The 26,101-nt window shown below is 55.0% G+C and overlaps 1 protein-coding gene across 8 annotated transcripts in view; it reads right to left on the bottom strand.

The window, feature by feature from the left end:
- SP2 (Sp2 transcription factor) overlaps positions 1–24,991 on the bottom strand; it is a 38,471-nt gene extending 13,480 nt beyond the window's left edge. Inside the window, exons 1-4 of one of the 8 annotated variants that reach the window (XM_051825613.2) lie at positions 24,184–24,990; positions 21,222–21,312; positions 1,801–1,880; positions 87–1,061 (exon numbers count right to left, since the gene is read on the bottom strand). In XM_051825613.2, coding sequence (XP_051681573.1) covers positions 87–1,061; positions 1,801–1,863 — 1,038 coding nt within the window. In that variant the 5' untranslated portion in view covers positions 1,864–1,880; positions 21,222–21,312; positions 24,184–24,990. The other 7 variants (XM_051825611.2, XM_051825612.2, XM_051825614.2 and 4 more) reach the window with 7 other exon arrangements.
- Positions 24,992–26,101: the final 1,110 nt, after the last annotated feature.

Genomic DNA, 26,101 nt, shown 5'->3' with positions numbered 1-26,101 from the left:
GATCTCGAGATGATCAGCACCATCTTCAAAAGCAAGCCAAGGGGGACCCAAAGGAGAGGGAGGCAGGTACAGAGGGCACGTGGTACCTGAGTAGGCGTCGACTCAGCCGTCTGGATCTGAAAGTTCTGGGAGGGCTTCTGGGGGACGGTGGGGAGTGTGGCAGATGCGGCCTGCACCACCCGCAGAGCCTGCTGGGGGATCTGCACCACCTGCTGCTGCTCGGCCTTTGGGGGCACCACCTGGACCTGCTGGACCATGGCTGGCTGGCCCCCGCTAGGGCTCTGAACAATAAGCAGGTTGTTTCCTGCCTGGATGATGTTGTCTGCGGTAGTCTCGATCAGCACCGTCTCCACCTGCTCAGCCACCGCCACGGGCGGCTGGGAGGCGGGAAGGCTCTTCTTCCTGGCTTTCTTGTTCATCTTAGACAGGGGGGCGGGGGGGCTTTCGGCGAGGAGCTGAGCGGGGGCCCCAGTGTCACTGGCATTCACAAGGCTGTTGACTGGCAGGGTGAGCGTCACGTTGCCGCCCCCACCTGTCAGCTTCACCATACTGGCCCCACTCTGCACCGGGGTGGTGGCGCCACTGGACTTCTGGACAGGGGCTGGCTTGATGGGCACCGGCTTGTGACTGGACGGTGAGGGAGTGATGATGGCTTGGTTGGTGCCAGGGATGATCTGGATCTGGTTGGTGAGATTGGGCTGCACCTGGATGGTCTGGGAACTGCTCGCCTGAATCTGAGGGACTGCCTGGTACTGGACGCTGGCATTCGATCGGCTCCCTTTGTTGATTACCGTGGGATTCTGGATAGCAAACACCAGCTGCCCTCCAGGATAGGAGGTGCTCAGCTGCGACCCCTGAATCTGAAGAATATTTCCTTTGGAGGACAAGATCCCAAAGCTATTCTTGCCCGGACTGAGGGGGAGAGGGGCAGGTTTGATGGGGACCAATTTCCGTGGTGTGGGCTGTGGGGGAGCAGGAGGTGTCACAGCGGCTTCAACAGCTGGGGGGCCGATTTTGCTACATGTTGCAGCAAGCAGGGCTAAGGGCGATGGCTGGGAGTCCTGCAAGAGTCCAGCAGACAAAAGGAGTGAGACAGGAAGGCCTCTTGGTCACAGCCCCTCTGCCCTTCAAGGTCCCCTGCTCTGGGCAGCCCTCCACACTCTGGGGCAGGCACCTGCTGGTCCCCCTCCTTCAGGGCTCCGGGCTCCCTCTGCTGCTGGTTTCTCTTAGGTAAGGCAGCAAAGGTGGGTGGCGTCTTTCTCAGGAAGGAACTCCCCGGAGGCTGCCCATGGACGGGGAGAGTTAACAGCACGAGCTGACCTCTCACACCCCATAGTCTGTGCCTAACAAGGGAGCACGTCGCCGATGGAGTGGAGTCTACCACATGGACTGAGCAGACCCTGAGGGATGACTGTGGGAGGGGAGGAGGGGGAATGAGAGGGCCACAGGCAGTGTTTTCTTTGGCGTGGTGCATTCGGCTTTATAAATCGGGGAGGACTGTCTTTTGGGGCTACAGTGAGACAGCCCGTGTGTCCCTCACGGGCAGGGGCCTGGTGGAAGGAACACCCAGTTTGACTGAGTTATCAGTGTGTTCCACCCCACCCCCCCACCCCAAATCCCAACTATGGCACCTCTGGTAAACGGCCACGGTTTCTCAGTTCAGAAAGTGTGGATAACTGAGCCTCCCTGGGCTCGTGCCCTAGGGTCCTCAGAGGGGGAACAAGGTTCCACAGGTGTTGGCGCCCACTGCTCTACGTCCCCCCGCTGACAGCCCCAACCTTTGGGGTTCAGTGCACTCGCCTGAGTGGTGGAGGCAGCAGGCTGCAGGTAGTCACTGGGACTGACAGCGGCAGTGGCAGCCATGCTGGTCTGTGGATCTGCTGGAAGGAAAGAGATGGAATGAGGCCCAACAGGTCCAGAAGGAACCCAAGCCCCCACGCCTCAGATCTTCATGCCGTTCATTGCTGCTTCTCCAGCAGAAGTCAGGGACCCTTCCCCGCACTCCCACCTCTCGGGGGGCAGCTCCATGTCTCTGTCACCAAGAGGACGGCTGGGCCCACCTCCCCTTCCCTGTCCCCTCAGCCACCACAGAGCATGGAATAATCAGGAGATGCCTAAGACTAACTCTTCAGTACCGAGCCATGCCACATGATGGCGCTCTCAATGGTGGCGCTGCTGCCTCGCCCGGCTGGACCCGAGCCCTCAGTACTGCGCAGGCGCTAATCCTCTAGCGCGGACCAAGCTTCCTGCTTGCTCCTGCAGCAGCTTCTACTGCAGCAACTTCTACCTGGCTGGGCCAGGACTCGAGGCGAGGAGGAAACCCCGCTGGCCTCCGAAGTCTTGGGAGCGTCATGCTCAGCCTTTACCACAAAGACACAAGGGCCCCTGGTAACTGGCACATGGGTGATTTCTCTTAAGGGAACTTACACTTGGGCAGCAGGGTGGCCCCATGAAGATCACCAAGACTGAAAAGAGCTAACATCTGAGCTAACATCTGAGGTGGCTAAAATACAATCAATTCTGTTTTGTTTAAATGTGTATCTATTTCCATAAGAGCACAGCCAAATGGAAAAAGTCTTTAAGAAAGCTAAAGTGTTAAAAGCCATTATTTCTTAGTGGCAGAATTTTGCTTGACAATTCTTCTCCTTGTTTTTCAGTATTTTCTCATTTTCCCACAAAGACCATACTATATTATACTTTAAACAAAAATAAAGGAGGTTTCGGGGCCAGCAGGTTAAGCTACTGCCCGTGACACCAGTGTTCCTTATCATGAATGCCGGCTGCTCTACTTCCGATCCAGCTCCCTGCTAATGTGCCTGGGAAAGCAGCAAGGATGGCCCAGGTGCTTGGCCCCTGCCGCCCACGTCAGAGACCCAGATGCAGTTCCTGGCTCCTGGGCCAGACCAACCACAGCAGCCACCTGGGGAGTGAACCAGTGGATGGAAGACCTCTCACCCTCTGTCTGTCATCCTGCCTTTCAAATAAATCAAAGAACTTCTTAAAAAGTAAATAAACAGAGGAGGTTGAGGAGGTAATGAAGGGAATCTCGACCAGAAGTCATGAGAACTTCGATGGAAGAATCCATGCCACCGTGGAGCTCACGACTCACCAAGGAAACCAACACGGGTCAAGGGGGCAGACTTGCATCCTGAGCCTCTGGGAAAAGGTTTCAGGAAGTACAGAGACAAGGCTCAAAAAGACAAAAAGGCAGGGAGCCCCTATTGGGCATCTGGTGAGAAGAGGACAGATGTCAAGGAGACGGCAGAACCACTCCGGTCCCGGCTGGCCTCTGGCTGCCCTCTTTGGGAGAACGATCCTTAAATGGGGAAAGGTAAAGAAAGGGGGAAGCCCAGGCCGAGTGATGGGGTAAGAAGGCACCCAGGGCCCTCCATGGACATCAGGCCCCAAGTCCATGCAAACAGCACTCAGCAGGAGACTACAGCCCCGCACTGCGTACACATGTACTGCAGTGTCAGCTACTGATCCTCAGCCAAGGAGGGATCACAAGTAACAGGCACGTGGTGGCAGAACCCAGGTCACGCCAAGCAAACTTTTTTTTTTTTTTTTTTGGACAGGCAGAGTGGACAGTGAGAGAGAGACAGAGAGAAAGGTCTTCCTTTTGCCGTTGGTTCACCCCCAATGGCCACTGCGGCCAGTGCACCACGCTGATCCGAAGGCAGGAGCCAGGTGCTTCTCCTGGTCTCCCACATGGGTGCAGGGCACAAGGACTTGGGCCATCCTCCACTGCACTCCCGGGCCACAGCAGAGAGCTGGCCTGGAAGAGGAGCAACCGGGACAGAATCCGGCGCCCCGACCGGAACTAGAACCCGGTGTGCCAGCGCCGCAGGCGGAGGATTAGCCTAGTGAGCTGCAGCACCGGCCAAGCAAACCTTTCTTACAAAGTTTTCAACAAGGCATCTGACTAAAGTGCTCACAACGTTCTTGTGAACAAGAAGGGAAAGAATGTGGCAGAATGACAGTCTGGTCTTGGGGGCCGAGCTGAACTTGACTCCACCTAAGTGCTGAGGACTTGCGTCAACCTCATATGTGAGGGAGGTCCCAGGCCCAGGGGCCACAAGCATCTCCTCAGAGGCAATTTTGTTCTTGAGTTTTCACTGTGATAAGGATCTTTTTAAACAGTGAACAGGAGGGGCTGGCACTGTGGTGTAGCAGGCTGAGCCTCCACCAGCGGCGCCAGCATCCCGTAAGAGGCTGCTCTGCTTCCGATCCAGCTCTCGGCTTGTGGCCAGGGAAAACAGTGCAAGATGGCCCAAGTGGATGGAGCTCCAGGAGCTCCTGGCTCTTGGCTTAGGATAAGCCCAGCTCTGGTCGTTGCAGACGTTTGGGGAGTGAACCAGTGGGTGGAGGACTTTTGTCTCCTCGCCCCCCCACCCCCACCTTGAAACTCTGCCTCTCAAGTAAATAAATAAAATCTTAAAAAAAAAAAAAAGTGAAAAAGTGAACAGGGGCTGGCATTCTGCTACAGCAGGTTAACTCACTACTTGGGACCTCCACTTCTCCTATCAGAGCGCCAGTTCAAGTCCTGGCTACTCTCACTTCCCATCTGGCTCCCTGCTAAGCGCCTGGGGGATAGCAGATGATGATGGCTCAGGTACTTTGGGCATCTGCCACCCCCCTGGGAGACCCAGCTGGAGTTTTGAGCTCCTACCTTCGGTGGATCTAGCCGAGCCGTGGCTGCTGTAGGCATCTGGGGAATGAACCAGAATATGGAAGATACCTCTCTCTCTATTGCTCTGCCTTCAAGGAGATGAAAATAAATAAAATCACTGCCTATGATGTTGGCATTCCCTATGAGTGCTGGTTCCAGTCATGGTTGCTCTACTTCGGACCCAGCTCTCTGCTAATGCACCTGGGAAGGCAGTAGAAGATGGCGCAGTACTTGAGTCCCTGCCACAAGTGCAGGAGACCCCAGATGGAGTTCCAGACTCCTGGCTTCAGCTGGGGCTGCTACCATTTGAGGAGTGAACTAGTGAATGAAGATTCTCTGTCTCTCCCTAACTCAGCCTTTCAAATAAATAAAATAAATCTTTAAATACAATGAAGTCAAAGACATGGGGACAGATATTGTGGCACAGTGGGTTAGGCCATGCTTAGAACTGGAACACCCATATTCCACATTAGAGTCCTTGGGTTCAACACCTGGCTACTCTGTTTCCGAGCCAGCTTCTTGCTAATGTGCCCAAATAGTTGGGTTCCTGCCACCAACAAGGGAGACCTGGATGGAATTCCAGCCTCCTGGCTGCAGCCTGGCCCAGCCCCAGTTGTTATAGCTATTTGGGGGGAGTGAACCAGAAGATGGAATATCTTTCTCTGTCACTCTTTCAAATACATTAAATCTTAAAAAAAAAAAAAAAAAAGTTAGGGTGGGTCTTCGGCCTAGCCATTAAGATGCCTGCATCTGATACCAGAGTGCCTGGGTTCAACAGCCACCTCCAGCTTCCCACTTATGCTCATCCTGGAAGGCAACACCGATGGCTCAAGTAATGATGTCCCTGCAACCCATACGGGAAACCCAGACTAAGTTCCTGGCTTCCAACTTTGGCTTCTGCCTAGCCCTGGTCTTCGCGAGCATCTGTGGAGTAAACCGGCAGATGGGAGATCTGTTTCTCTGCCTCCCAAGTAAATAAAACTTATTTATTATTTTTGTTAAAGATTTATTTGTTTGGGGCCGGCACCGTGGCTCACTTGGTAAATCCTCCACCTGTGGCGCTGGCATCCCATATGGGCGCCGGCTCTAGTCCCGGCTGCTCCTCTTCCAAACCAGCTCTCTGCTGTGGCCTGGGAAAGCAGTAGAAAATGGCCCAAGTACTTGGGCCCATGCACCCGCATAGGAGACAGGGAAGAAGTACCTGGCTCCTGGCTTCAGATCGGTGCAGCTCCGGCCATTGTGGCCATTTGGGGAGTGAACCAATGGAAGGAAGACCTTTCTTTCTCTCCCTCTCACTGTCTATAACTCTGCCTCTCCGATAAATAAATAAAATATTTTTTTAAAGAAGATTTGTTTATTTGAAAGAGAAAGAGAGAAAAAGAGAAAAGAGCTTCCATCCCCTGGTTCATTCCCTAAATGGCCACAATGTCCAATGCTACACCAGGCCAAACCTAGGCACCTGGAATGCCATCCAGGTCTCCCAAGCTTTTGGGCCATCTTCTGCTGCTTTTCCAGGAACATTAGCAGGGAGATCAGAAGTGGTGCAGATGAAACTCAAACCGGCACTCATATGGGATGCTAGCGTCACAGTCAGCAGCTTAACCTGCTGTACCACGATGCTGGCCCCTAGGTAAATAAAACTTAAAGTAAGTAGACAGATAAAGAAATACACTTGGGGGGCCAGCATTGCGATGCAGCAGGTTGAGCCACTGCCTACAATGCCCGCATCCCACAAGGGCACCGGTTCAAGTCCCGGCGGTTCTACTTCCAGTCCCGCTCCCTTCTGATGCCCCTGGAAAAGCAGCCATCAGGATGGTCCAACCCTGCACCCACATGGGAAGCCCATACAAGTCCAAAGGCTTCTGACTTTGGCCTGGCTCAGCCCTGACGGCTGGGGCTATTCAGCAGGTAGAAGGTATCTCTGTCTGTCCCTCTTCCTGTAACTTTGCCTTTCAAATAAATAAATCTTTGAAAAAAATAAATACTTGACCCATTTGCCCATAAAAAACTTTAAAAAAAATAGCAAAAAAAAAAAAAAAAAAAAAAGACCAAGTGTGCTATGTCACTGGATGAGTGCGGCCCGGCAAGTCCTGCACCTCTCAGGGTCCGTGTGTGGTTGCAAGTGCACCTGCACACCTGTACACGCTACTTAGGGGACAGTGCAGTTCTGCACATCTGACTCATGCTGCATCTGTGACAGTGAAGGGCGCTGTCTTTTCAGAAGCAGAGGGAGGACTGTCTCTCCTAGCATTAGTGCAGGGCAGGCGTGCACAACACAGGGTCTGCATCACGCTTCTTTGGAAAGCAACAACCTGAGGTCAAACATCATCCTCCCAGAATGGTACTGTTGATTTAGATCTTTTTGTAGTCATTTTTAAAAAGATTATTTATTTATTTGAAAGGCAGAGTATCAGAAAGAGAGAGAGAGAATCTCCCATCCACTGTTTCACTCCCCAAACAGCCACAATAGCCAGGGCTGGGAAAGCCTGAAGCAAAAAGCTGGGAACTCCATCCAGGTCTCCTACGTGGGTGTCAGGGGCTCAAGCACTTGGGCCATCATTTGCTGTCTTCCCAAGCATATCAGCAGGAAGCTGGATCAAAAGCAGCGCAGGGGCTGGCATTATGGTGTAGTGGGTAAAGCTGCTGCCTGTAAAGCCAGCCTCCCACATGGGTACCAGTTCGAGTCCCAGCTGCTCCACTTCTGATCCAGCTCCCTGATAATGTACCTGGGAAAGCAGTGGATGGCTCAAGTGCTTGGGCCCCTGTACCCATGTAGGAGACCTGGAAGAAACTCCTGGCTCCTGGCTTCAGACCAGTCCAGCTTTGACTGTTGCAGCCATTTGGGGAATGAACCAGAGGATAGAAGACCCCTCCCCCCTTGCCTCTTCCTCTCTGTAACTCTGCCTTCCAAATAAATATATAAATCTTAATTAAAAAAAAAAAAAAAGGCAGCATAGCAGCTAGGACACGAACTGGCACTCCAGTGTGGGTGCTGGCATTGCAGGTGGTGGGCTGTGCCACAACACAGGCCACCTACCTGTGGTCACTTGTTAACTTTAGCTCTAGAAGCTGGATGAATGAGTTGAATCACAAATTTATGGTCACACAAAACCAAGCTGTAACATTTTAGATGAAAATGACCTAAGTTAATTCAAAAGCATTTTGCTTTATACTGTTCAAACTATCAGACCATGAACCACAGTTACAAAAGCAATTTACATCAAGACTACGCTCACACGGTGTGCTTCACACACACAAACACACATACCACATCCTTGTCCAGTGCTCATGCAACAGTTTCCCCAAAAAGTTCCCCTCATCACACACAGTGGACTTTGATATTTTTTCCACTCGATTTCATTCTTTAAAATGGTTCTGTGCTCCACAGACCTTGGAGTAACCTCCCCACCACCTAAGTCTGGGAGACAGTGCAAAGGGCTGGAAGGCAGGTCAATCTCAAACGTCTCACAAAACTGAGAGGGATGTAAACAGAATGGTGTACTCATTAAGGGACCCTTAAAACTGGCAAAAGAGCTTGAGGCTCCATACTGAAAGCAAATTCTGCTAGAGCCCTTCCTTAGTGAGACCGGGGAGTGGGGCTGGGAAGGGAACTGCGCCACCTGTAGACAAATCAGGTAATAGCACTCACACAGGCTTTCTGGGAGACTTCACCAACCTCCTTACAAATCTGTGGAGCCTAACACCTGGCAGGCAGTGGGGAATCAAGAAATGGTGGCTGACGGTTTAGTAAATTCTGCACTTAGGTTAAAAAAAAAAATCACATGCAGGACAGGAAAAGAGCTGGATAGCTCCAAAAGCCTGTGGTTTGGACTCAAAGCTCAGCGGGAGCCAGCAGAATCTAGACACTGCAATGTTGGGTTGCATTTCTAAAAGTTCAATCACAAGACAAGAAAAATCACAGCCCTGGTGTATCTGCACGCTTGGGCCACATCCGGAGCGTCAGGTTCCGATCTGAAAGGGGGATTTTCAACTGGAGTTTCTTCAAGGAAAGCAGAAACAGTTGTGGCCAGGGAGAGAGTGGGAATGTCAACCAGGGTGTTTGTCCCACCCTTGGTTCAAAGAGCAGCAACCAAGCCTTCCGCAAGGCTCTGTCAAGGGGGATTTCAGCTTAATGAAAAGGGGGAACTTTCAAAAGCTGGAATCAGTTGCTTTTGAGGTAATGTTCTCCTTTCTCTGGAATCTCGGAGGCCAGATGTGTAACTCTGCTGGAGATGAGATTTCAAGGTGGGGTGGGTGTTGGACCAAACCACCTTTAAGGGTTTCTACTTCTCAGACTATGGTGCTGGTGGAAACACAAGCTGAGGCAGTTGCTGGCTGGCTGGGAAGGGGCTCTCCCAGGAGGCTCCCCCAGGCTCAAGCCGGCTCCATTACAACTGGCACAAGCCCCTCAGACACCCTCTGCTGTGAGGAAGAGGGACAGACACTGCAACAGGGACAGTAGGAAGAAACACAACGGGAACCAACTGAGCACTCCTTAATCATCCCCCGCCTCCCTGGGCAGTTGTTATGACCCTGCAGTCCAACCGTCTGGAGCCCAGGCCGGGCTCCAAGCACCTCTTAAGCCAGGGAGTGGAAGCAGAACCTGCTGGAGCAAGCTGCACACTGCCGCGCCGACACGGCACCCCGTCAGTTGGGTTTGCTTTTCCTCCCCAGCCGGCTCTGGAAACACCCCTCCAGATCTCTGTCACCCTGAGCTTTACGGCCCCTGGCCTGCAGCTCTCCTTGCCACTGCAGAATTATATCCTGGGGTTAACCATGAAAGGGGAAAGAGCAGCAGTTCAGTTGGCTTGGAAGTGAAAGGTAGTTAAGAGGAAGTATCGTGAGGACCAGCACTGTAGCAGAGCAGGATAAGCCGCTGTCTGCAGCACCAGCATCCCACATGCGTCCTGGCTGCTCCACTTCTGATCCAGATTCCTGCTAATGTGCCTGCAAAAGCAGCAGAAGATGGGCCAAGTGCTTGGGTCTCTGCATCCATGTGGGGAGATGCAAAAGAAGCTCCTGGCTCCAGGCTTTGGCCTGGCCCAGCCCTGGCCATTGTGGCCATTTGGAGAGTGAACCAGTGGATGGAGGATCTCCCTCTCGATCTCTCTCTCGATGTGACTCTTTCAAATAAATAATCTTTACAAATAAAAATTTAAATGTGATCTGATAGCTACCAGAAGTTTAAAACCAATACATATTTATGTACCTTGTGTCTTTCTCTGTTGAGCTTATAACCTAACAAACAGCAGAGGATGGCCCAAGGGCTTGAGCCCTTGTACCCATACGGGAGACCCAGATGAAGCTATTGGCTCCTGGCTTCCATCTGGCCCAGCCCTGGTCATTGTGGCCATTTACAGGGTGAACCAGTAGATGGAAGATCTCTCTACCCTCTCCTTGTTTCTCCCTCTCTTGCCATAGCTCTTTCAAATAAATAACTAAGTAATAAAAAAAAAAAAAGTAGCTGAGACAGTAACTTCAAGACTACAGTATGATCAAAGGTTTCTTGGAAGCTCATTGATTTGGAACCTTATATTTAACGTGTAATCTGGACATAAATTGTGCTTAACTTTTCCTGCGTATGGCAGTGAGGCCAAATGGTGTAGGAAGACTGCAAAGGGACTCTTGGGTGGAGTTTTGTAATTGTTTTATGCCATTTCCTCCATTTTAACAGCACCACTTGCTTTTAACAGCAGTTCACATCAGGTCCCTGAAACCAGCGTCTAGCAACATTGTAAGTGGGGTCATTGCATATTCTTAAAAGAAAAAGCTGCATTTCTTTCAAATTATATCAGTCAGGCTTTTCATTAATTCAACTTGGCTGACATTTTCCCAACAGTCCCTGGGCTGAAGTTTTCCAGTAATTTACTACACAGCAACAGTGCCTCTCCAAGGCAACACGGAAAACTCCCAAAGGCATCCAACCAGGCCTGTGATGGGGCAGCAGTGCCAGGTACCCGACGGGGCCACACCCGACTTTTCTTTCCCCTCACTGAAGTCCGATTCAACCCCCAAACCAGCAGAAAAACCTCCCTGGGTCTCTGGGCTCTTCCCCCTGCCCCCAGCACTGCCTTCCCTTCCTCCCTCTCCCGATCTGTCCGTCCAAGCAAGGCCTCTCTTCGTGGGTCTTCCTTTTGTGCTGCCACAGGCAAGTCCAGCTCTGACACCCCAGGATCACCCTTGGGCCCCACTGGCCTTCCTCCAGACCCCTAAGGAGCCTTTGCCCCTGCAGCTGCCCTGAGATGGAGTCAAGCCCTTTGGGAACACTGACCATCCATTAAATCACGAGGGTGCTAAGGTAGGGGACTAGGAGAAAGCTCCCCACGGTAGGCCATGTCTTTTTCCAGTGAACTACTGACATCAAGGCCAGCACTCAGCACAGCCCTGCGGGTTCAACGAGTGTCTTTGGTTAAACCAGACTCTTACAGAATTTCCAATCACAATAAAACCTAGTGTCAAACTCATCCCCAGTGAATCACCGAATGCTGATGACCCCAATTCCTTTTTTTTTTTTATTTGTTTTTTTTTTTTTTTTTTTTTTGACAGGCAGAGTTAGACAGGGAGAGAGAGACAGAGAGTTATAGACAGTGAGAGAGACAGAGAGAAAAGGTCTTCCCTCCGTTGGTTCACTCCCCTAATGGCTGCTACAGCCGGAGCTGCGCCGATCTGAAGCCAGGAGCCGGGTACCTCCTCCCGGTCTCCCATGCGGGTGCAGGGACCCAAACACCTGGGCCATCCTCCACTGCCCTCCTGGGCCACAGCAGAGAGCTGGACTGGAAGAGGAGCAACCGGGACTAGAACCCGGGGTGCTGGCGCCGCAGGTGGAGGATCAGCCAAGTGAGCCACGGCGCTGGCCGATGATTCCAATTCCTAACAGAACTCCCTTTCCAATCTCCTGCCGCTCTCCAGCCCTATCGCCATTTTCCTAGCATTAACCACTCGACCCGGCCCAGCTCGGCCCAGCCCAGCCCGGCCCGGCCCAGCCCAGCCCAGCCCGGCCCAGCCCAGCCCGGCCCAGCCCAGCCCAGCCCAGCCCAAGGTTCTGCCAAGAACTTCTTAGGCTCTGGCCTTGCCCCTCTTATCCAACCTCCACAATGGGGTTTGAAGAATCTTTTCAGAATGCAAAATCTCTCCAGCCAACCCATCGGCCCCCTGGATGATGTCCAGATGCTCTAAAGATAAGCTCACTAAGGCCAGAAGATGCCCCCTCCCCGGCCCTCCCCTAAAGCTACAGCCGCTCTGCCCTTCCAACTCTCTCAACTCACACTTCACTTTTCATCTCTCGGGAACTAACCCCGCTCGCTCCCGTGGAGCCCCACGTGCTCTCTCCGTTTGGCCAGCGCTGTCCTTGGGAGCTCCTTTACAGCTCCCTCCTTTAGGTGACCTTGCCAGTGCCAGTGCGTCCCCCAGCCTAGGAGGGCAGGGAATGTCTCTGTCCCAGGGATCTCTGTACAGCAACTGACAGAGCGTAACAGGAGGGCGCCTGGGCTCTGGCCATCTTGCTAGGGGCCAGCTCACTGGTCACACTGGACACAGGGAACGGAGAGAAGGGCACCCACAGAAAGGACATGACTGCTGTAGCCAGAACCTGGTTAACATTGCACACCCAGGCCGATTTTTTTTTTTTTCCTCCTGGGTCCCCACCAGCCTGGCTGTGGCCTCTGAGGCCGCTGTGGTATTTCCCCTGGAGGAATTTCACTCTGTGCAAACACTGCTTCTCCTGGCTATTTTGGTCAGCTTAGCTGGGCCAAAAGCCAACAACACAGTCTCTAAGCCTAGGCTTTCCCAGTTGCCTAGCCTGGAAGAATGCAGGGCTGGTGAGTGAAAAGCAAGCCAGGGCTAGTTTCAGAGAACAAAGCTGGACCTCAAAGGAAGCTGATGAATGGGCGAAGAGAATCAGCTTGGACTGGGGAACAGCACCCCAACTGTGAGAGACTCCAAACTGCACCGAACACTTGGAGAAGCAAACCTGTAGCAATCACAATAACCAGTATACAAGAGCCCAAAAACGGTCAAACACATTTCACTGACTTCCATTAAACAAGAGCAGTGCTGGGCAGCAGCCCTCTCCTCGACAGGCTGGAGGGAGGTGAGAGAGGCGTGGAGGTCCTTCCCCCCCCAGCCCCCGTCCTGAGCCTCACTGTTCCCTACCCTCAACTCTCACCCCCAGCCTCAGCCCCTGATCCTCATTTGTGTCTGCAGTTTAAAAAAAATTATTTCAAGGCACAGTGACGGGGGGGGGGGGGGGGAATCTTCCGTCTGCTGGTTCACTCTACAAACCCACACAACAGCCAGGGCTGGGCTAGACCAAAGCCAGGAGGCAGGAATTCATCCAGGTTTCCCATGTGGGTGTTACAGCCATTATCCACTGCCTACCAGGATGCATTAGCAGGAAGCTGGGTCAGAAGTAGAGCGGCTGGGGCTGGGGCTGTGCCGCACCAGGCTAAAGCCCCAGCCTACAGTGCTGGCATCCCATATGGGTGCAGGTTCAAGTCCTGGTGGCACCACTTCCAATGCAGCTCCCTGCTGCACCCATGTGGGAGACCTGAAAGAAGCTCCTGGCTTCAAATTGGCCTTTGCAGCCATCTGGGGAGAGAACCAGCAGATGAAGACCTCTCGCTGTCTCTGCCTCTCTCAGTAACTCTTTCAAACAAATAAAATAAATCTAAAAAAAAAAAAAAAAAAAAAAAAAAGGAGGAGGAGGAGCAGCAGCAGCAGCTAAAACTTAAACCAGAACTCTGATATGGGATGTGAGCATCCCCAGCTTAACCTGTGGTGCCACCATGCTCTCGACAGTATGTTCACATTTCAAAATTTCCTTCACCAGCTAAGCAAAACGCCTCGCCTATTCCTGCTGTCCCCAACCCTGTTCTTGAACGTGTCTCAACCTCACCTCACTGCACCAGCCCCATCCCAGCTACAACTGCTCACCTTCCCGCCACCAACAGACCTCCCTGTTGCTAGACCTAATGGCCAATCCCTACACCTCCTCGTCTGTGTGGATCCGACAGTGAATCAACTGCTCTTCCTCCTTGCAACCTTTCTTCCCTCAGCTTCTAGGACACACTTGCTGGGTTGGTCTCCTGCCTCTCTGGCTACATCTCAATCTCCTTTGCTGGTTCTTCCTCTCCTTTCAAATTTTGATGGTTGGGCTACCCTTGGACCTACCTTTCTCTATACCTGTTTCCTGGAGATTTCATCTAATCTCCTGGCTTTAAAAAAAGCAATAATATGTAGATTCTATGTAATGATGACTACAAACTTTTTTTTCTTTTTTTTTGACAGGCAGAGTAGACACTGAGAGAGAGGGACAGAGAGAAAGGTCTTCCTTTTGCCGTTGGTTCACCCTCCAATGGCTGCTGCGGCTGGTGCGCTGTGCTGATCTGAAGCCAGGAGCTAGGTGCTTCCTCTGGTCTCCCATGTGGGTGCAGGGCCCAAGGACTTGGGCCATCCTCCACTGCCTTCCTGGGCCACAGCAGAGAGCTGGACTGGAAGAGGAGCAACCAGGACAGAATCCGGCGCCCCGACCGGGACTAGAACCCGGTGTGCCAGCGCCGCAGGTGTAGGATTAGCCTAGTGAGCCGCGGCGCCAGCTGACTACAAACTTCTATCTAGGTTTGTACACCCCACTGCCAGCTGGCATTACCACTTAGATATATTACCAGGCATCTTAAATCCGTGCTTCTGACATCTCCCTAATTCTGCGCTTCCTTCAAAAATCCACACTGCACCAATGGTGACTGCATGAGCTGTTCAGCCAAATCCTAGGAGTTCTCTTTTCTATGTCCTGCATTTAACAGCCAGTAAGCATATTTGGCTCTACCTTCAAATATATCACTTTTTAAGTCAGAGTTAAAAATAGAGAGGAAGAGACAGAGAGAGAGAGATGGAGAGAGTGATATCTTCCATTTGCTGGTTCACTCCCTAAATGGCCACAAAGGCTGGACCTAGGCTGGTCCAAAGCCAGGAGCCAGGAGCTTCATCTGGGTGTCCCATGTGGGTGCAGGGGCCCAAGTACTAGGTCCATCTTCTACTGCTTTCCCAGGCATATTAGCTGGGAGCTGGATTGAAAGTGGAGCAGCTGGAAGCCAAACCAGCACCCATATGGGATGCCAGCGCTACAGGCTGCAGCTTATGCTGTGACACAGCGCAGGCCCCCAAGTATATTCTGAATCTGACTCATTTCCCCACCTCTGCATCATCACCTGGGTCCCAGGTCCCCACACTCTCTCACCTGTATAACCAACTAAGCCTCTTAAGCTGGGTATCCAACTTTTTTTTTTTTGACAGGCAGAGAGGACAGTGAGAGAGAGAGACAGAGAGAAAGGTCTTCCTTTTGCCATTGGTTCACCCTCCAATGGCCACCGCAGCCGGCGCACCGTGCTGATCCGATGGCAGGAGCCAGGTACTTCTCCTGGTCTCCCATGGGGTGCAGGGCCCAAGCCCCTGGGCCATCCTCCACTGCACTCCCTGGCCACAGCAGAAAGCTGGCCTGGAAGAGGGGCAACCGGGACAGAATCCGGCGCCCCGACTGGGACTAGAACCCGGTGTGCCGGCGCCGCAAAGCGGAAGATTAGCCTAGTGAGCCGCGGCGCCGGCTGGGTATCCAACCTTGATGCCTGAAGTCTATTCTCAACATGAATACAGAATGAGACCCATTAAACTTCTTCCTTGCTCAGAGGCCCCCTACTGTCCCACTCAAAGTAGGAGCCAAAGTTCCTACAACACAGAAGGCCCCTCGGCGACCTACCCTCCTGTCTCACTCACTACTTGGGTCACCTGGCCTCCTTGCTGTTCCCAGAAGACACTGGGGGCGCGGGGTGGGGTGCTTCTCAAGGTCTCTGCACTGCTGTTCAGTCCCCTCCCTTCCCCGACCACCTCCGTCAGCTGCTCCCACCTCATATGCGTTCCTGTCCTCTCTCCCAGGTTCCCCTCTGCATTTCCCACTCTCTAACAAAATGTCTATTAGTCTCCCACTGAGAGAGAGATTCCTCTGTCTTCCTCACTGAACCAACTACCCCAGGACCCCACATACAGCAGGTGCTTGGTATGTATCTGCTGAATGAAATGAATGAATGAATGAACCCGGAGGCAGTGGAGTCAGAGAGCCTCAATGGAGTTTGAGAAGCAAAGGAGAACACCTGCAGATCTGCATCTCTGGCACTGGGCAAGGATCCAGTCCCAGGTGTAGGTCAGCCCCCGAGGGCGAGAGCCTGAGCAGGAGCCAGCGCAGCCCAGTCCTGCTCCTGGACAAACCCTTGAGCACACACACGGCAGCACGTGTCAGGGCTCCTCTCCACTGACGCGGCCAGGGAAAATGCAGCTGGACAACGCGGGCACCTGAACAGAATACCTCTCGACCATCTCCACCCTGCACGCCTCTCCCCAGAACGGGATCCTGTCGTGTGCTAGTTTGCATCCTGCCTGGGCCACACCCCATTGTTACTGGAACCGAAGGGACTCTGGAGAAGGGGTGCCAGGGATGGCAACGATACAGGAGAACTCTCACCATGACCAAAGCAGCCCCAGGAAATGGTGCAAAGCGTTTTCATCAAAGAGCACTGCCTTAGAGGGCAGGCGTAAAAAGAGAGCGCGATGCGTTTCCCCTACAGGATCTCATCAGCTGCAAGCACACTGCTCTCTCCCTGCGCTTTGGCACACGGATCTGTGAGTCACTCTCTACACTCACCCCGGGCTAGGATCTGCTCCCGAAACGAGGGGTGACTTCATTTCCCCCGAGAGAAGAGGGCTGGCTTACCAGTTACTTCTCTGAAGGTTAAAAAATGTCTTGCTCTGGTTTTTTTCTAGGCTGATCTGAGATGTCCAATTAGACATCAACAGTCCACTTCCGATCACGTGGCTCTCCCTGCTGCCTTCCTCCCGGCTCCCACTCTCTCGGAGGCCACTCTGACGCCACTAAATCCCACGGGAGAGGTGACAACCCCAAAGAGGAAGCTCTTGAAAGAGGACATTTGGAGAGGTTCACACCAGTGCCTGCCAGCTCCTCTGAGCCACTTTCACCCCTCGGCTGAGATGAAAGGCCTAAGTCACCACAGAGGGACGGACTGGCATTGCAGAGCACTTAGCAACTAAAACTCGTCCCAGGCCAAGCCTCTGCCCTGCACAGTGGGGGCAAGGCTGGGGACGGCAGGTAACTGATGTCGAAACAGCACAGCTAACGAAGGAGAGCCGCGATGAGATTCCAGTGGCTGGTCTGCCAGCATGCTTGTCCGGTGACACAACGCCTGAGGTCTCAGCACGGCCCAGAGAAGCGCTGACACTGGACACTGAGCCCTCTCACAGCCTCCTGCTCCTGGGCCCAGCTCATCGTCCAGATTGTGCCCGCCGCCAGCCCACTCTAAGGAGCAGCACAGCAGTGCCGCCGGCAGTGGCAGGCTGGGAGCGTTCTGAAAGAGCACCTCCAGGACGCGGAGAGGCAGCCACAGCTCTCCTGGCTGCCAGGCCCATTCCGAGCTCGCTCCTTGGAGCTGCTTTTCACTTTCCACGATGCAGTACACACATCATTTTTCCCTTCTGGAATCTGCCAACTGGAACAAACCCACCAGCCTGGGCGCATCCCCTCAGGGCACTCCCCAAGCCCTTTCCTACTTAGCCTGACACTGCTCTTGAGGGAAATGTCCCACAGGCTCATCTTCCCAGCCTGCTCCAACAGATGACTGACAGAAGTGTGGGCGCTCCTCCCCGGGTCTCCTAGAGAGCACGGCCTGCCAAACCCTGCCCCGCTGGTCACCCAGGCAGCGCGCCCCTAGAGACAGGCTTTCAACTACACTTCAGAAATACAAAGAGCACGTGCTGGCTCTACGGAGGAAGAAATAAAGGGAGCTTTTCTCCTTCCGACAACAGGTCTAGAAGTCACACACACCCAAAACGAAAGCAAACACCAGCCCATGCATTCCATAAAGACGTGCACTTCCAAGCCCAGGACAGACTGGTTTGGTCCAGCCCACAAAGTATTCCTGGTTTACACCAGACTGGGAATAAATCCATAAATCCCATCCAAAAGGGCACTGCAGCTCGACCACCCAATACACTCCTAAGAAAGTATGTGGGGCCAGGATGAGACCACGCAATCCTACAAAGTCAGAGGAGTTTGCACCACACACCCCTACACTTTCTAATGTGCGACACACTCTTGAAAGCAATGTTTCTCTGTTTCTCAATCTGTGGCCACTGCCCATCTCGTTCAAAAGTCATTCCTAAATTTCTCAGTGTTTGGAAGCAAGGCTTCCAACGTGCATGTACACAGAGAACAGAGGGGATAAACCAAAGTTTTAGAACAAGAACCTGCTGGGACCAGCACTGAGGCACAGTGGCTGAGGCTGCCGCTTGCACAACCAGCACCCCTCTGAACACTGGTTCGAGTCCCAGTTGCTCCACTTCCAATCCAGTTCCCTGCTAATGCACCTGGGAAAACAATAGAATATGGCCCAAGCCACCCATCCAGGGAGACCTGCATGGAGTTCCAGGTTCCTGGCTTCAGCCTGGCCATTGCAGCCACGTGGGAAATGAACCAGCAGATGGAAGATCTCTGTCTCGGTCTCTTTCTGTAACTCCACCTTTCAAATATAAATAAATAAATCTTTTTTTTTTTTTATTTGACTGGCAGAGTTAGACAGTGAGAGAGAGAGAGACAAAGAGAAAGGTCTTCCTTCCATTGGTTCACCCCCCAAAATGGCCGCTACAGCCGGAGCTAAGCCGATCTGAAGCCAGGAGCCAGGTGCTTCCTCCTGGTCTCCCATGGGGTGCAGGGTCCAAGCACTTGGGCCATCCTCCACTGCCTTCCCGGGCCACAGCAGAGAGCTGGCCTGGAAGAGGAGCAAACGCGACAGACTCCAGCACCCCGACCGGGTCTAGAACCCGGGGTGCCGGCACCGCAGGTGGAGGATTAGCCAAGTGAGCTGTGGCACCGGCCCAAAGGGCTGTTATTAAACCACCAGAAGAATTCAAGGCCAACAGGAACTATCCCACCTGCTGGACTGCCATAAAGTGCTTTTACCAACATACTTGCCAAAATCCTGTGAAAGCTTCTCTCTGTTTCCACAGGCCACCACGGCCCAAACACTAAGTCTGAGAGAAAGTGGCCAGTCCACGTGCTGTCCACAGCGATGCCCTCCTGCAGCCAGCTGTCCCTGCTAGGCAGTCAGGTGACAACTGGATTATGAACAAACTCTCCCTGGGTCTCTTTGGCAGAGTCTGTGCCTTTAGTACCCTAGCTTAGGGGGTTCATAACTATGTCAGAACCACTTCTCTATCCCATTGTTGCTTTTAACTGGAAAAGGTTAATAAGCCAGTTACCCAAGTGGCAGAACTAGAATGAGAAAACTCGCCAATTGCCCTAGCCAGCGAGTATCCATTTCCAATAGGTATTAACACCTGTTAGAAGCAATGGGGGGGGGGGGGGGAGCAGCAGCAGGAATGGGGGGCCGGCACTGTGGCGCAGTGGGTTAAAGCCCTGGCCTAAAGCACCGGCATCCCATATGGGCGCCGGTTCTACTCCCGGCTGCTCCACTTCCGATCCGGCTCTCTGCTATGGCCTAGGAAAGCAGTAGGAGATGGCCCAAGTGCTTGGGCCCCTGCATCCAAGTGAGAGAGCTGGATGAAGCTCCTGGCTTCGGATCCATGCAGCTCCGGCCATGGCCATCTGGGGAGTGAACCAGTGGATGAAGACCTCTCTCTGTCTCTACGTCTCTCTGTAACTCTTTCAAATAAATAAAATAATTCTTAAAAAAAAAAAAAAGAAAACACATCAGCAATGAGAACGCTGATATCACCAGCCCGATTGATAGATTGCCTAACAAATTCATCCACTTTATCACACACAGAATTTAAAACAAAAGACACTGCAGTTACATTCATGATTGCAGACAACGGGCTTCTTTGTTAGTCATCAAAGGACACTGTGCTGTGGACTCTACCATCACCATCTCCTCGGCCTCTGTGTGAGCTGGCCAACATGTCAATTTTCTAACCCTAAAAATCTCATCATCCAAAATAACCAACCCAGGGGCTGGTGTTGTGGCACCGCTGGTTAAGCTGCCACCTGCAAAGCTGGCACCCCTTATGGGTCCTGGTTCAAATCCTGGCTGGTCCAGCTCCGTTAATGTGCCTGGGAAAGCAGCAGAAGATGGCATAAGTGCTTGGGCCCCTGCCACCCACACAGGAGACATGGAGGAAGCTCCTGGCTGCAGCCCGGCTCTGTGCTGCTGCACCCATTTGGGGAGTGAACCAGTTGATGGAAGATCTCCCTCTTGAGTTTCAAATAAACAGATCTTTTAAAAAAAAAAAAAAAGTTAACCAACCCAACCACATAGCCACTTCCTGCAATCTGTAATGATCTGTGACAGGTGCCCTTGGGCCAATTCCTCGTCTAAAGTACACCGCAGGAAGTACCCTCCGGGGAGAGAGCTGCTGGACACCCAGCCCAGACCCTGGACTCCAAAGCCAAGGAAGGCGCCAAGGGCAGGCTTCTCCTTTGCCCCGCGAGGACCACAGTCTCTTGAGCTCACAAAGCCCGCGGGGACGGGGCTGAGAGCGATCAGGGGATGAAGGTGGGGTGCAGGAAGACTCCAAGTCTCTCTTCAGCCATTCCCTGGGACTGTCTGCCCCCCTCGCCCCACCCCGCCCCGGGGAGTCAGGAAACGGGGGTACGGGGGCCCTGTCAGCAAGTTCTCAAACTGCTCGCAATTCTGCCAAAGAGCTGGCAGGTCCCGAGCGCTCGGCGCGGGCGTGCACTCAAAGGTCGGTGCCCACTCCGCGGGCTGAGGCGGGAGTGTCCCGAGACCACTCCCTACTGGGGTACATCGGTCACCAGGGCTGGCGTCCGCGCCCAGCAGCGCCCATGTGGGGGGGGGGGACACCGTCTGAAAGAAAAATTCTCTCGCCCCCCTCTGCCCTCCAGAGGGTCCCGCGTCTCCGGTGGGCACCTAGAGTTCGAGGCCGGGGGCGTCCCCCAGACCCACGGCGAGCACGAGGGTTGCGCGCCGTCTCCTCAGGACAGGCCCAGGCACTGCCCACCGGGCGGGCAGCTCTGAGGAGAGCCGGCGACCCGGCTGAGGGGGTGCCACGCACGCCCCAGGTGCCCGCTTCTCTCGCCAGCCCCCGGAAGCGGCCGCCCTCCCGCCCAGCGGGCTCCGAGGGGGCGGGGAGTCGAACGCCCCCTTCCGGGTGCCTCCGCCCGGCTGGCCAGCCCCGCTCCACCTCCGGGCGGGAATCCTCCCTCCCCCGCCCCTCCCGAAGCCGGGCCCCGACGCCAGGCCTGGCCCCAGGGGGGATCCCCCGGCGCCGGCTCCCCCTCCCCGCGGCCTCTGCCCATCTTCCCGACCCTTGAGGGCCGGAAAGACCCCGCCGGCAGCGGCCAGGACCCACCGCTCATTACGACATCTTCCTCCCTGGCCTCCGCCGCCTCCGCCGCCACCGAGAGCCTGACACCGCCCGCCTAGAGCCCGCCAATCCCGGAGCCCGCCACCGCCCGAGCGACGGCAGCGCCCACCAGTAAGCGGTCGGGACATTGGGGACCGACAGCACTACTAACCAATCACCGAGAGTCATCTAGAGCGACGTTGGTTTGGCCAATAGGTCTGTGCAGGGTCACTGACGGACGGTAGAGGGCACCAACCGGAAACCTACGGAAGAATGAACGACGTGTTCCTCGGCCAACTGGCGGGAGGCAAAGTCCCGCCCACTGTGTCGTTGATGGACAGCGACAGGAAGCTGCGTGGGGCGGGGCTTAGCTGAGGACTGTTCCTGTATTGGTCGTGGTTGACCTTCCACCCACCTCTAACCCAGAAGATGAGTGATAGATCTGCCCTAAAGCCAATCAGAAGTCCTTAGGGTGAGGCCCTATAAATAGCATATACATTTCGCCTCCAGTCCAGTCTCGCCCAGGTGTGGCAGGGCCGCGTCTCGCTCGTCGGCGGCCGTCGGTTCCCACTCAGCCTCTCGCCTGGTGAGTGGAAAGCCGCCAGCCACTCGTTCAGCCCCTCGCCCGTCTTCGCCTTGGGAGAGGCCACTTGAACAGCGAGGCACTTTGGCGCCCGCCACCGTGGCGGGAGTTGGAGCTACGTGACATTCCTGAGAGGATTTTCACTGTCACAGCCCCAGCCCCTGTTAATCCCCACCTGGCTGTCGCGGCGCCCCGGCCCCCACCCCGCGACCCCCACACGCGGGCGTCGGGACCCAAGGAAGCTCAGCGCAGACCCCCGGCACCGCCGGCCCTAATCCGACTCGGGGCTGGGGGCGTGCCGAGGACCTTTTAACCGGCGCCCCGGGCGGGCGGGCGGGCGGCGGAGCGCGCTCGAGGCGGGGAAGCCGACCTGGGCCCCGCCCCGCTTCCCCCTGGCGTGGCCGGCGCTGCCCCGGTGGGCTGCTCGCTCTCTCCAGACTTGTCTGTGGCCGTGCGCCTCGGGAAGCCCCCCTGGCTTTCGAGAGCGGGAATGCGCTCTGGCTTGAGACCTGCTCGCCCCGCTCGCTCTCGGCGAGACCTCCTGGGCCCCCAGGGCACCTGCAGCCCGGGGCCGGCTCCCCTCTCCCCTGCGTGTTCATCCCACGGGGGAAACACACGGTCGTGCTCAGACCCGGTGCCCTCGAACAAGTGCCTAGAACGAGCGCCCGCTCAGCAGCCCCTACACTCAACACTGCGACTCTGCGGCTGCGCACGTGCCCATTCCCCTCTCCTCGATTCTTCTCTCTGTCGAAGTCAGCAGCCTGAACAGCACGTCAGAAAGGGCTGTTGTGGTAACACAGAGCGAAAGGCAATGTTAAAAGTCTCTTCCAGGCCACCCCTCTCCGTGTCAGCCCTAGAAAGACATCAGGCAACATCTCTAGAACCTTCCATGGAAGGTTCTCTGCCTTCCGGGTAAAGCCAGGCTGCTTTCTAGCCCTGTACACGCCTGTGGGTTTTTCTCCTCCACCCACAAATCCTGTCCTTTTCCCTCATTCCTAAACACCTACCAGTTCTTACCCTGCCCTGCCTCCCGGTCAACTCCTACACATCCTCCAAGACCCTGCCCGAGTCTGCACGCCTCATCCCCACCCAGCTGAAGCGTTTTGCTCCCGTGTTCTGCCCTGTTCTTGGCACGCGTGAAAGGCGTCCGTCACACTATTTACACACGTTTATTTTCACTTCTGACTCTCCTGCATTAGTGGCCGGCGCTGTGGCATAGCAGGTAAAGCTGCTGCCCTCCACGCCAGCATCCCATAGTTTGTGTCCTGGCTGCTCCATTTCCGATCCAGCTCCCTGCTGCTGGCCTGGGAAAGCAGCAGAAGTTGGCCCAAGTGCTTGGGCCCCCACACCCGCGTTGCAAGACCCCAGTGAAGCCCCTGGCTCCTGGCTTTGGCCTGGGCCAACGCTCGCCATTGCAGCCATGTGGGGAGTGAACCAGGGGATGGAAGATCTCTCTCTCCTTCTGTCTCTCTCTGTATAGAACTCTTTCAAAATAAAGTATATCTTTTTTAAAAAGAGGAAGGGGACGGGCGCTGTGGCGTAGTGGGTAAAGCCACCGCCTGCAACGCCAGCAGCCCACACAGACACCAGTTCGAGACCCAGCTGCTCCACTTCCCATCCCGCTCCCTGCTAGTGGCCTGGGACAGCAGTGGAGGATGGCCCAGGTGTTTGGGCCCCTTTCCCCATGGGAGACCTGGAAGAAGCTCTTGGCTGTGGCCTGGCTCAACCCCTGCCCATTGTAGCCATCTGGGGAATGAACCAGCAGATGAAGGATCTTTCTCCTTCTCTCCCTAACTTTAATAAATAAATACGCCTTTAAAAAAAAAAAAAAAAAAAAAGGAGGAGGCTTGAGGCCAGTGCGGGAGGACGTCAGGTATGCTGAGTTAATGAACATTTGCATACAGTCACCTCTCCTGGGCCTTGTTTAGAGCCCATACATTCTGTTCCAGGCCAGCTTTCCAGTTCCAGTTGCTTCACTGTCAAGCCCGGGACTCCACCCGGGCTCGGTGACTCAGCTCTGTCAGGGTGCAGGGGTTCGGGGGTGGTGGGGTGGGACACCCCGCTGGGCCCCCGCCAACCTCGCCTGGCACAGGAGCTTCCCCAGGGCCCCAGCTCGAAGGCGGCACAAGTGGCCCAGGAGAGCGCGTGGAGGGGTTTTGAGCTGTGTGGCTGGGTTTGCCCTTTGGAACGCTCTCTTTTCTTACTCTTAGTAGAGGTACAGCCAGGAAGGGGGCTTGCTGAGGAGATGACCCCTTGTCCTCATGTCGGGACCATCGGGGGCCTTGAGCCTCCTTTACAAACCCTCCCCCAGCCGAGAGCTCTCCCCTTCCAAGATGGCCCCTAAGCGTCCACTGTGTCCCTGGCCACGCTTTAGACTCACGACCACTTTTAACACGTTCCAACGTCTGGGTCGCATCCACGGAAAGCCATAGAGCCCAGGCCTGGGTACGGAGCAGCTCCCCACGTGGCTCCATGGGGTGCCGGTGAGAACGGGGGTACCTGCCACCCCCACTCACTCCTGCCCGCCCCCTGCTGAGTTGCCCCACCCTACCTGCTGGATCTTCGTGGAGCCAGGGCCGTGGGTGCAGGGCAGCCATCTCTCCTGTCTTCTCCCCGTCTTCCCTTCCCGCCACTGCTGCCTTCAGTGTCTTTGGTGTCACTTTCTCCCCATTCCTAGTTGCATAGGTCCTCGTCTCCCTCCACTCCAGGCCCTGGGTTTGTCTTGTCCGCCATCGTCCCGTCCACTGCCGGCCCATGGCTGGCTCCAGTAAGCTGCATGGCGGCTGCCGCTCGCTGGTCCTGACGGCTGCTCGCAGTCCTACCCACTTCTCTTCCGGGCCTCGCCATCCTGCGCCCCCACATCCTTTCTCCCTCCCTGCCCACCTCCTCCCCCCTTTCCTTTTCCTGGGCATCTCCTGTCCTCTTCTGCACGTAGCTGCTCACATCTAATCTCTGGGCTCCAGAGGGTGAGGGGCCCTCCCCGGGGTGCTGAGAGCATGGGAGAGAGGGCGGTGGCGGCTCTGAGTCTGCCGTGCTGTCGGTGCTGGCACTGCCACGCCAGCCCTGACCGCTGGCTGGACGGTGGCTGCCCATCTCTGCAGAGCCATGGAGGCATCAGAGCCGCAGACTTTGCAAACCATCTCTGGGGCTCTTCGGCGCCCAGCCAGGGAACGGCTCGAGGGGACGGACAGACGCCTAGGGGCCGGTCGCCATGGCCCGTGTGCGTTCTGGGTCCGTCCACGTCTTCAGTGATCCAGCTCAGCTCCATGTTTATGACCGTGAAGCACTCACAGGCTGGCAGACGCGGCTCCCTGTCACACCCCGGCAGCCACCTCATTCCCTGGCCCAGGGCCACACACAGCTGCCGTCCCCCCCGCCCCCGCCCCCTGCCTTTCTCTGCTGCCCAGGGAAGCAGCTCTTGAGCCACGGCCTTTCTCATCCACTCCTCTGCCCCTGGTTCCCTGCCCAGGCCGGTAGTGGCTGCCCACCAACTGCCATGGAATCTTCCAGTGAGACATTCCCCCCATCCTTCCCCACAGGGTTCTTCCTTGTGCCCTGGTTCCTCCCACCCCCAGTTCCCTGGGGCTGGGGTCTGTGGAGCCCAGGAAGAAAGAGCAGGGCCCCAGGAAGTGTCTTCCTTTAGGTGGGAAGGCACTGGTGTCTCGTCAGCCTTCGTGGTCACCACCAGGGGGCGCCCAAGGCATTCCCAGAAGCAGCTGCCCTGCGTTTTCAGCCCCGCAGCCAGGGCAGGCTGGCATTGAGATTCAGTTTAACAAGTACCCGCTGTTGACCAGGCCTGTTTGCCACTTCCTCAGGACGGAGAGTGTGTCCGAGCCTCTGCGGAGAGACTCCTCGCACAGCCCCATTGCTGGGGCTGCCGTTTGGCACAGGGGGTTAGACCACTTCTTGGGACACCTGCATCCCATATCTGAGTGCCTGGGGTCAAATCCTGCCTCTGCTTATACCAGCTTCCTACTGATGCACCCTGGGAAGCGGCTGGTGATGGCTGAGGTACTTGGGCCCCTGACACACACCTGGGAGGATCAGATTGAGCGCCTGGCTCGTGACTTTGGTCTGCTCAGCCTCAGATGTTGAGGCATTTGGGGAGTGAACCAGCAGATTCTCTCTGTCTCTTTGCCTTTCAAATACAAATAAAATTTGTGACACCCGCATACTCATATCAAGTATCTGGAGTTGGGTCCTGCCTCTACTTTTTTTTTTTCTTTCTTTTTTTTTCTTTTTTTTTTTGACAGACAGAGTGGACAGTGAGAGAGAAAGACAGAGAGAAAAGTCTTCCTTTTCTGTTGGTTCACCCCACAATGGCTGCTGCGGCCGGCGCGCTGCGGCCAGTGCGCTGCAGCCAATGCACTGCGCTGATCTGAAGCCAGGAACCAAGTATTTCTCCTGGTCTCCCATGGGGTGCAGGGCCCAAGCACTTGGGCTATCCTCCACTGCACTCCCAGGCCACA

The sequence above is a fragment of the Oryctolagus cuniculus genome, chromosome 17 (genome assembly GCF_964237555.1).
Source record: "Oryctolagus cuniculus chromosome 17, mOryCun1.1, whole genome shotgun sequence".
NCBI lineage: Eukaryota > Metazoa > Chordata > Mammalia > Lagomorpha > Leporidae > Oryctolagus > Oryctolagus cuniculus.
The sequence above is the reverse complement of the archived record's forward strand: the minus strand, read 5'-3'. Positions and strand labels throughout refer to the sequence as shown.